The sequence below is a fragment of the Ochotona curzoniae genome, unplaced genomic scaffold (genome assembly GCF_017591425.1).
Source record: "Ochotona curzoniae isolate NIBS_2020 unplaced genomic scaffold, NIBS_Ocur_1.0 scaffold_4683, whole genome shotgun sequence".
Lineage (NCBI taxonomy): Eukaryota > Metazoa > Chordata > Mammalia > Lagomorpha > Ochotonidae > Ochotona > Ochotona curzoniae.
This window is the reverse complement of record NW_024467121.1, coordinates 19,716,205-19,728,119: the sequence shown is the minus strand read 5'-3', so window position 1 is coordinate 19,728,119 and position 11,915 is coordinate 19,716,205. Positions and strand designations below refer to the sequence as shown.

The 11,915-nt window shown below is 40.4% G+C and overlaps 1 protein-coding gene across 2 annotated transcripts in view; it reads right to left on the bottom strand.

Annotated features, from left to right (window-relative positions):
* Positions 1 to 5,712: 5,712 nt before the first annotated feature.
* Positions 5,713 to 11,915, bottom strand: part of PRPF18 (pre-mRNA processing factor 18) — a 52,304-nt gene continuing 46,101 nt past the window's right edge. For both annotated transcript variants that reach the window (XM_040967772.1, XM_040967771.1), the window contains one exon: positions 5,713 to 7,235. In XM_040967772.1, coding sequence (XP_040823706.1) covers positions 7,155 to 7,235 — 81 coding nt within the window. In that variant the 3' untranslated portion in view covers positions 5,713 to 7,154. The remainder of the gene's footprint in view (positions 7,236 to 11,915) is intronic.

Genomic DNA, 11,915 nt, shown 5'->3' with positions numbered 1-11,915 from the left:
GAAGGCAACTGAGGACGGCCCAAAGCTTTGGGACCCTGCATCCACATGGGAGACCTGGAAAGAAGTTCCTGGATTCTGGCTTCGGATCGGCATAGCACCGGCCATTGCGGCCACTTGGGGAGTGAACCATTGGATGGAAGATCTTTTTGTCTCTCCTCCTCTCTGTATATCTGACTTTCCAATAAAAATAAAGCTTTTTTTTTAAAAAAAAAAAAAAGACCAACAGTTTAATAGGAAAAAAATGGAAAAAAGTCAGTCTTGAATAGGAACTTCACAAAAGATAATATCCAATAAGCCACCCTAAATGTAAAAAAAAAAGGTGCTCAATTTGATTGATCATCAAACAAATGCAGATTAAAGACACAATGGAATACCAACAGTACTTCTACCCAGTAGACTTCTACCCAGTGGAAAGGCTAAAATGAAAATCGGAGTACTAGAGACAGATCAAGTGAAATTAGAATCTTGGTTTTGAAAGCATAGATCAGAACAAGCCTTTGGGAAATTTCTACAAGATCTACAAGAGAAGTTTTGCACCTTGGTATATGTCCTGCAGGAATCGCTTTCACAAAGAAAAGCATACAACATTCACACAAAAGGGCAAAACTACTCCCATGTCCATCAACAATTAATAGATAAGCTGTGGACTACAGCAGTGAGAATGAATGAACCAGAAGTACATATAACAGGGACGAGTATTAGAAGCCCTAAATATAAAAGAATAGAAAGTCAAGAATACTGTTGATTCCATTTACAAACAGGCAGATTTTAGCAACAGGCCAAACTAACCTACAAGAATGACTGTGAACAGGAAAGAAGTTTCTTTTTTTGGAGAAAATGCTCTAAAAATAAACTGATAGTTGTACAATTCATTGAAAACCATTGTGTGTTTTAAATGTGTGGAAGTGATGCTATGTGAATGAAACATCAATAATTGTTTTTTTTTTTAAATAATTAAGATGTGAGACATCAGAACCATGGTTTTAATGGGAAGGGGGTCAGGAGAGATTTCTAGAATGTTATCTTTTCTCCCTTGAGGGCTACTCACTGTGGGAGCTGCTCACATTTTGTGAAAATTTTATAAGGGCTATTAAAATTTTCTGCATATATTTCAATAAAATTTACATTTAAAAATGTAAGCTGGGATGGGCATGTGGCACAGCAGTTAAACTCCTCTCAGGGGGCTTTCAGTTCCAGCTTCTCGTTAATACACATTCTGAGAGGTAGCAGATAATGGGTTCAAGCACTTGGGCCCCTGCCATCCCTGTAAGAAGAAGACCTGGATTGAGTTACAGGCTCTGGGCTTTGGCCTGGACTAGCTCTTACTTTTACAGGCATTTGGAGAATAAAATAGTAGGTTGGAGGGCTGTCTCTTTCTGCCTTTCAAATAAGTAAAAATAAATTTAAAAAGGAAAGGTTATGTAGGACTTCCATGTCTTAGAGAAACTTTCAAAGGACTGGACAAATCACCTTCCTCTCAACAGACACAGATACTGATCACCTTGCATCTATCATTGCTTCTGCAACTGGCCTCCCATTTTTTTATATATATGTATATCTTGTATAACCCTGTTTTGCCCAACAATTTACTGTCAGCTTAAGGCTGTCACCAAATTAAAGGGTCACAACCAGCAATTTTATTTTAAAGAAGGTTATATTTAATTTATAACTATTTAAGTCAGGAGAAAAGATCTCTCAACTACTAGCTTAGTTCCCAGATATCCACCCAATGGCCAGGATCAATGTCAGGAGCCAGGACCTCAATCCAGGACTCCCTCTTGGGTGGCAAGAATATGAGTACCTGAACCATCACTACCACCTCCCAGGGTATGCACACACTAGCAAGAAGCCAGAGTCAGAAGCTGCAGCCCAGAATTCAATCTAGGCATTCATCAATATGGGACACGGTGTCTTAATTACTAAGTCAAATCCCTGCCCTTAACTAATTTCTTTATAATAAAATGCAACAGAAAATATAGGAGTGCTTCACACATTGTATGGAAAGTGCTTTTATTTATATGTGTGTCATGTTATTCTGGATCTTCGTGCATGCATTGTTGTTTGTTGTGAGCTTCAGAAGTTACAGTGTTAACTCCTGTATTTCATAGAACAATGGAAACTGTAAGTCAGTTGTAAACTTCAACAGTCCTTCAACAGCCCTAGGTCATGTTTCCTGTCTTAAAGGATGGGAGTTCAATACAGCAGTTCAGATGCCTGGGCACTTCCATTAAAAATCCAAGTGCCTATTTTGAGTTTCAGCTTTTCCTACTCCAATCAAATTTCTTGTTTCTGTGCATCCTAGGAGGCAGCAGGTGATAGCCCCCTTATGTCCCTGTCACCCACGAGGGAAACACTGAGTTCCAGGCTCCCAGCTTTGGGATCCCAGTTCCAGCTGCTATCAACATTGGGGAAAATAATTAGAAAGTGGCAGCTTAAGGAGGAAAAAAAAAAAAAAAAAGCAGTTTGAGGACCAAGGGTTTTGGCCAGTTGTAAGCAGAGTTCAGAAGGGCAAGGGAGGGCAGGCTGTGCAAATGACTAGAATGGATTGGAAATCAACAATTATAGTCAAAGAGCAGCTTGCAACTTCTTAGCAGGTGTGTTTTAACCTTGAACACTGAGAAAAAGTTGAGGAGGCTGACAGTTATGTCAAAGCTGATGCTTAACTACAGGGAAGTTACTAAACAAAAAGAAGTGGCTTAGTTTAAATAGAGTAAACCATAACCAGCAACACAAGGATTAGCTTAAGCACATCTAAAGTACCCCAGAGTTTACAAAGGGGAAAGTAAATAATCACAGCTTTTGTAATAAACTGCTTTGGTAAATGCAAAAAGCACAGTTCCAGAATCTTGAATGGGACTGACTCATACCACAGCTGTTGCTAGCCACATAGCACTCCCCGGTTATGCAACACTACCAAAACTTACTTTTAAATTTTCAAAGATTTCAAGGTTAACGCTAACCATTCAAGCACTAGCGTATGGTTGCAATTCAGCCAACAGAGCTGCAGTCTGTGATGAAAACCAGTTGCCACAACAGCATTCACATAGTGATCCCCTGGGGACAGCTGCTGGCTATTGTATTTCATCCAGCTGGAAGCTCTTACATCAATATGCTGTGAGAAAGTGCTTCCAGCTCCACACTCCCTATGTGATCCCATATATTTCTATAAGATCATGCTATTCCTTCATGGGCAGCCTGAGAATACACTTGGGAAGGAAAGAGACTCTACACCATACTCAAAGGAAACAGCCACACCTCAACCTACTGCTTCCATTTATGGGATACTGTTACTACCCTTCTACATTAAGCAGAAATGGGGAGTGACCAGCCTATGACATGAATTCCCAAAATCAAACCTACCAGATTCTGAGAACATTTTTTTATTAGTCTCTTCGAAGATGTTTTCTACCAGAATAAACTACAAAGAAAGACAGTTGCATTTCTAAATTATTTACTGAGATCAAATCCTAATGGGCTGGAAAGTGCCAGAATCAGTCAAAATTTCTGGCAGGAAGAGCTACACATTCAGAACACACATGCTAGCAGTCCTATTTCCTCGGACATTCAGAGCTCCAGCAAATCACCAAGCTCCTTCCAGTGACAGCTGCCTCCACTCCCTTCGTCCTACAGGATCTAGACACCCCCCTCCTCTGTCACTGTGTATCAACCACCTTAGGCCTCAGCTTTATTTGCCTTCATTTTCCCCCATAGAATGCAATCACACTGGCCTCCACACTGCCCCAGGTTCTGTGCTGTAATATTGAAAACCTGTGCTTTGCAGCTTTGATGATACTCCTAGAAAAAATAGTCTGGGTACTCTCCAACGTACATTGACTTTTTTTGGTCCAGTGCAAAAGCAAAAATCATCAGTCTGGCCTCTGAATTTGAACCTTTTCCTGTGTTAGGGATAGACTGACTCTCTTGTGATGCTGGGCAGTGGCAGTGAATAGAGCTGAGCCACTCCACAGCTCTGAGGAGGAAAGAGTTAATACTAGATGTTATAGTATTCAGCTAGTCAATATCTTATTTTAAAATCGGCTTTAAAAAAAATGACTCTGACCAACTGCATGCTAATGTAAGTGTTTAAATGAAGACTGAAGTATGCTAGGGCAAGCTATTTTGATATGTTAGGTATATTTAATCAATTTCTGACAAGAGATTTTCAGTCTACCATACAGTTATTGGGACATAACTCCATTATGTCAAGAGCACCTGTATTAACTTGAGGGAAAACCAGTGTTTATTAAATTTGAATAAAATACCACAACTCTTATAGATGGGAATATAGGAAAGAATAAAGGGAGGCATATTTTTACTTCAGGAGTGACTGATTTTAAAAAGTGTATCTTTACTGTATGATACACAGCCAGAAATAAACACATGATATCTGCTATACAATTTTTATCATTTGGAAAATGCAGACTATTATTTTTATTTAAGGTTCTTTGTTGTTTTATTTAAGAGATCGACACATCTCCTATCTGCTGATCACTCCCCAAATGCCTGCAACAGCTCTGTATGGGCCAGGCTCAAGCCAGCGACAGGAACTCAGTCCAGATCTCCTGTGTGAGTGACAGGGATCCAACTACTTGGGCCATCAGCCACTGCACAGCCACAAGTGGGAATTGTGAGGGCCAGGTCTGGAGAACAGCCTAGTAGTAGTTTAAGCGGTCTCCTGGAGTAGACCACTGCACCCACCAGTATGCATGAGAGCTGGGTTTTGGGGCAAGTCAGCTCAGCCACTGCACCTGCCAGCATACACAAGAGCATCTCCCCATCCCCAACAAAGCTAATGTATGGTGGATATTTATGGAAGATAGACCTGGCATGATTTCCATAAAGCCGCATTACCCACTGGGTGGAAAGGAGAGCCAGTGTCACAACACTTCAGCCAACTTAGCACCTAAGCCTGAGGCGGCATCAAAGGACCATCTCCAATCCATGGTACGAATTAATGTGCTCTGCAAATAAGGAGTAGCACACCTCTCCCCACGCCCATAATGGGGGAGAAGGCAGCAACATTTCCTTCACCCACCTTCCTCCCTGAACCCTTCCCATCCCAACCAGTGACCCACATGGGTCTTCAATCCCCTCCCCTTGGCAATGAACACTAAACAATTTAAAAAAAAAGTAACATGGTAAATTAAAAAAAGGAAAAGACCACACGTTGAAAGTTGTCGATTGCTGCATCTTACGAAAATCCAATTTGCAGCTACTTAGAACACAAGAAAAGGTTTCCGAAGTAAAGTCCATCTAGAGGGTGGGGAATCCTGATTCAGGAAAGCAGGCTCAGTTACGCCCAGGCAAGCAACTAACAGACACTATCCTATATAACACAGTCACAGACTCCAAGTAGCCAAACTGGCTTTCAATGTTTCTCAAGATACACCCCTTCACAGAAGCCTCTAGATCTCAACACAGCCTCTGCCCTTCTAAACCCAGACCTGACCACAAGCAGCCAGGGATCCCAATACAGAAAACACCTATTATTACTGTTGCAGCTTCTAACTCATCAACACCACCACTGCCACTGCCGCCGCCACTGCCACCACTTGGACTGCACACTGTCCCAACCACAGGTTCTTGAGAGGCATGTTGGCTCCACTAATGATAACACTGATACAACAACTAATACTTACAGAGCTCTCATCATATGCCAGGCGGTGTATTAACACCATTATTTATTTAGACTAACAATGACACTACGAGGTATGCAATATTCTTCTTCGAGACAAACATTTCTATTTATTTGAAGAGTAAAACGACAGACACGGAGACCAGAGAGAAGGAAGGAAAAGAGAAAGATCTGTCTGATGACTCATTCCCCAAATGCCCATGACAATCAGGGCTAGGCCAGGCCACAAACCCAGAATTTCATTCACATCTCTCACAGAAATGGCAAGGATTCAAATACTTAAGCCATCATCTATGACCTTGCTAGATGCACTTTAGCTAAAAGCAGGACTGGAATGGGAGTAGCCAGGACTAGAATCAGGAACTCTGACATGGGACAGGAATGTCCCAAGGGATGGATTAACCTGCTAGGCCATAAGGTTTACCCCACTATTATGACTGAAAGAATGGGGCCAAGGCTTACAAAGATTGAATCATTTACCCAAAACCATATAGTTAATCAATGTGGGGCTGAATCTGAAGTAGGAAATTTCTGCACCTGGTTAAGAATATCCCATTTACTCAAATTACTGTGTCAAAGCAGTCCTCTCAACTTCCAAGGTACACTGATCCGTCACAATGAGTTAACATGACACTGTATAGGAGCTAGACTACACCCTCACCTAGACTGTGATTTTGTGGACAACCAGTGCCAGAACATGCTGCCTCAGGTAGTGAGGTCAGCATCAGTACCCTCTTGCTGTTTGGAGTGTAATTCGAAACAAAACTGCTACAGGTCTACCAGCATCACCCTCGTCTCCTCACTGCTGTCTAGCTACCCTGTCTAGCTAGATCTCTTATCTTGGATGTTAATGTACTAGGATTATTGTGTTTTAAAATAATGTGGGTGCAAGATACCAGCTCTGTTTTTCAAAATTCTATTTCCCGTTCATTAATCGTGTCTTGAGAGATGACAAATAATAAAATTTATACTTGACTATAAAAGCAAACTTTGAAATGCAAGAAAAATAATACGTGAATTAACAGTAATAACATTAAAATTCTGCAAGACTGCAAAAGTTCAGAAAACTCTAAAGTTTCATTCAGTGGTTCCAAATTTTTGTTGAAATATATAAAAATATTTTCTATAAATATAAGACAAAAGACAATGTGCAAATTACCATATTTTACAGAAGCAAGTCCATCAACATTCCCTTTTAATTATCTAACTGTAACTTTTGTTACTGGAAAAGATAATTTAAACAGCATACTGTTTACACCTTTAAACTTTTTGGAAAAAGCCTCTAAAATTCAATTTTTGAATGACTGGAAATAAAGGTAAGACACGAAAATCAATTTGCAGCTCTTATCACAGGAAAAGCCAACACAGTTCTTAAAGTCAATTAGCAGTTGTTTCAGATACAACCCAGAGATGAAACTTGCGTCGTCTTCTTGCTTCAGCATTCCTGGCAGTAATTTCAGAAGGCTGTGTCCTGCAGCTCTTCATTCTCTCACTGTTACTTACACACAGCACACAGATTTCACAGTGCATTGTATTCTACACATTTTGATGGATCTGTAGGGAAGTGTTTCTGGCAAATGGTCATTAACCTCTTCAATCCCTAAGAAAACAAAGAAAATACATATTTGGCTGTAACATGTCAGACCTATTCCCAATTGTCACTCTATGCTCACTCCTGTATGTGTCTTTATTACAAATGCAACAGTTTCCAGCAACTCCACTCATACGGATACCTAGAGAAACTGATTTGTGCACACATGGGGATATAGTCAAGAACACTCCTCACAATACTGTTCTTAATACCTAAACCAAAAAACAAACAAAAACTGGAAATAGAAGGATGTTTCAGTAACTTTCAGCATGTTCCCAAATGGAGTAATTTACAGCAAAAAAGGAAATAACCCTAGTGACATGTAACAATTTAGCCCTTTTTTTTAGCCCTTTTAACCAGGTCTCAATAGAAAATTAAGCTCTAACTGCCCACTCTAAAGCAGCTATACATGTGCCTAGGTAAACTCTCTCCTTTGAATCAAAAAGCTATGGTATTATTCATGTATATTCCTTGGAAGAACTCAGAAAACAGCCACCAAAACCATTCTGTGTTCTGTGGTCCATATGAGTAATTCTGGCTGAGAAGGGTTGATATACATGAATTTTAATGTTGGAGCCAAGGCTGCCACTTTTAACACCAGCACCCCATACAGGCAACAACTCAAGTTTTAGCTGCTCCACTTCCAACCCAACTCTCTGCTAAGGCATCTGGGGAAAGAGCAGATGATTCAAGACCTCAGACTCCTGCACCATTATGGGAGACCCAGCTGAAGTTTCAGGCTCCTGAGTTTGGCCTGACCCAGCCCCCACCATTGTGGCCATTTGGGAAAAGAGTAAGCAGATAGAAGATATGTCTTCTCTGGCTCCACCCCTCTCTGCAACTCTGCCTTTAAAATTGAAAACCTTTTTAAAAAAATGTTAGATGTAAAACTTAAGTGGTAAAACAGCTATACATATCAGAATTTCATTTCAATAAAATCAAGAAATGCACATTTCTTAAAAATGCACACATAATGTGGTAGAATTATTTGTGAAAAGGGAAAGGGTAATAACTTCAAGATAATGGAAGATACAGCTGGAATGGTCTTCAGAGAGTTCTAGCTGTTACCTGTAAATAAGGTTTCTAGGTATTTATCATTTTACTTTACAGCTTATATTTCATGTGTTCTTTTATATGGACTAAGTATTATACAGCCCACACATTCTCATGTAACAATAATGAAAGCATAACATCCCAAACCAACAACCCACCCAATCCTGCAGAAGTCAGTGGAAACAGTTATCGCTCAGCCTTTTATCTTGAGCATCTGTTTTCATGGCCTTCAGATCCTTTCCAACAACTGTGATGGGTACAGATAATCCTTATCGTATCCTGCAAGTACTTTCTATCTCATCTACAAATTGGACAGTTCTCCACTATATAACTTCATAGTGATTTCTAAAAAATTCATAACAAGAGCTATCACCATTTTAAAAAAGGATATTTTTAGTTGAAAGCAGATTTCAGAAAGCAAGAAAGAGATCTTTCATCTACTGAATCACTCCCCATATGACTGCAACAGCCAGGATGGGCCAGTTAGAAGCCAAGAATCATCCAGGTCTCCCACCTGAGTGGCAAGGGCCACTGCTTTCCCAAGCACAATACCAAACAGCCATATCAGGGAGGACTAGCCAGGATTTAACAGGCTTCCATAAGAGATGCTGGCACTGTAGGTGGTAGCTTTACTTGCTGTGCCACAGCTCTGGCCCCAAGAATTATCACTATTAATTACCATTCAATCTAACTGGCATTTAGTTTTCAATAATGATCTTCCTCTTTCTCATCTGCTATGCATTAGTAAACATCCCCCTGAGCCATTATCCAAATTCTCAGCACATTTTACAAACAGGCTAGGCACAAGGACAGAAGCCTATAACATGCCACTCTAGATCTCTGCAGAACAATTTTGGGAAGTTTGCAACTAGCAATGAATGCTATTAACTGTTTGGTCTATCACCCTGCAAAGTACCTTGTTTATAAGGAGAGACTGTCAAATATCTGCCTGAGTTCTACACATCTATTACATACTGACTGGTTTATTAAAACAACAGAACATTAGCACTTAATTTTAATGATCCTTAAGTTATTTTGGTTATAAAATGTTTTAGGTTTATCACTGAGGGCTCACAAAAATTAAAAGCCAGGCAGTTCCTATCACAGTAACAGGACAACAAAATTATATCCTCACACATCAATGTTGGGCTATTTTCAGCTCAGGAAAATATTGGGGATTGAATCTAGAAACACACACACACACACACACACACACACACACATACACCATTCACTGCCTGGTACTTCACTAGTATTCAACAAAAATTCACTTTTTTTTCCCCTTGCTTCATTACAATACCTTGTTATCTTCAAACATGAAATACTTCACAACCCAGTGGGAAGAGTGGAATATAGCTATCATCTACAATCCAATAACACAAGAATCCATAAGAAATATGAGGAGGAAGCATAAAAAATCTGCCTCAAAATCTATGCTGATTTAACAGGCACAGAAAAATGATCTAACAGTAAGAACTCTTACTTGGTCATTACCTATGTTTTCAAGCAACTCTTAAACTCAATGAACCCACTGGGAAAAAAAAAAAAAGCAAAAATATCCCTGCAATATCCATTTGGTCTTACACACAGCTAAGTCACTCCTAAGAATGGAGCTCTGGTCCAACATGAGTGAAGGACATTCTTGCGATCTTTCCCTTTGAGTCCTTTGTGGGTTCAAGGATCCTCCATGCTATGCTATTTAAGTGTGCAGCGAAATGATCTTTTAGTTTTTTTCTAAGACTAACAGTTTCTGCAGGCAGTGCAAGGAAAGCACATAATTCGCTTTGCTCCTCATTTATTGTGTTCAATGGGTTAATCAGGTCTTTGCTCCACGACAAAGACAATTCATTCTAATCACACATGCATGATTGTGATTTGTTGCCATGGAAATACATTTACATATATTCAAATACCATAATTTAGCTTGCTAACTTTCCTGGTGAAATAGGTGAACAAAAGCATTAAAGTTAGGAAAGAGAATACCCTCGTGAAACATAGACAACTAGTTTTTGATTGGCAGCACAACATAGCCAGAATTCTGATGAGCAAATATAAGGTGGGGGAAAGGGATCCAAGAAGGTCATGGGAAACTCACATTCTAATTCCACTGTCCCACAAGCATTCAGAAGCTGCTTACAGAAGTTAATCTGATGGTGAGACTATTGGATATAATCTTCCTCACACTGTTAACCACTAGAATTTTAGGTGTCTGTTCATAGTAGAAGACATCTGTGATGCTCACTTATGCTTATGGAGTAAATTCTATGATTTAAAAATATATACTATATATATATGTGAAAGGATTGTGAAACTGAAAAGTATAAATCACCAATAGCTATCAATCAATGTTTGCAATACAGATCGATAATCTATAGCACAGATGTTCAAGGGTGCACACTCTGAGGACAATGCAAAGTTATGTTCCAAATGGAAGCAAACCTTTTCAATTAAATTCCTTCAGGTTCCAACTGCTTGTAGACAGTTACGCCAATAAAACAATGGAGTGCATAACTCAGCTTATTACAAACAGCTTAGAAACCAGTATTTTTAATTGGTATTTGACTTTTATAAGAGCATATTTTACTTAACAAATCTTTACTCTGTGCCTACACTGGAAAAAGTACTGTTCCAGGTTCTTTAAATACATTCAGGAACAAACAAGGGAAATAAAAAACAAACCTAATAACAGAAGACAGGAAACAAAAATGATTTGTAAAAACCAAATACATGTCAAATGACGGGAAGGACTACAGAAAAAATAAAGGGAGGTGTGTGTATGTGTGACCTGACCAGAAGGACTTAGGCTCTGATTGTTGTTAACAACACGGATGTGATTCTATCTGAATTAGATTAGTCTGGGTGCTATGCTGGTAAGACTGATAAAGAGCAAAAACAGAAGCTCAGGAACCAGACTGAAGATACTGAAAGAATCCTTATGAGAGCATTGGTGGCTGACCCAGAGGACGGCAGCAGAGGTGGTTAAGAAGGGATGAGGGTCCAAATCTGCTCTGAATACAGAACCACCAAGGTTTGCTGACAGACAGGAGATGGGCTATGGGCTGTGCTAAAAGGATCAACAGTTCTTAAACAGTAGAAAGCTTCACAGTATTTTCTTTTAAAGTGCTCATTCTCAGCAGCCTTCTGCCGTGGTGGCGACCCTCTTGCGGAGGGTCAGGTAGTACCCAAAGTCCGGGACTCGGCCCATGAGCACTGCTGCCACATGGTGACCGAGTTCTGGCTGCTGGGAGGCTGGAGAGAATTTCTCACCCTATGATGAGTACACCAGGAGGAAATTCTGGGATGGGATTAAAGCCTCTAGCCCTGCCCTACAACCACCACCTGTGACAGCAGGAAACTAGGTGGTAGGAATTCAACCTTGGCAGCTCGGGTGATAGCAGCCCTCTCCAGTGGTGGCAACCTGCTTATGGAGAGTACTCGGGCCAGGTTGGCCCCAATGACCAGGACTTGGCCCATGGGGCACCGTTGCCACAAGGTGACCAAGTCCTAGGCTTTCGATGGTCACTGTGCCTATTTGTGGTCTGGTTCTCCACCAATCACTTCTTCCTGTGGGTCCACTTGGCGCTACATGATAGGCCAGTAATCACAGCGGGGGGCGGGGTTAGCCTAACCCGGTGA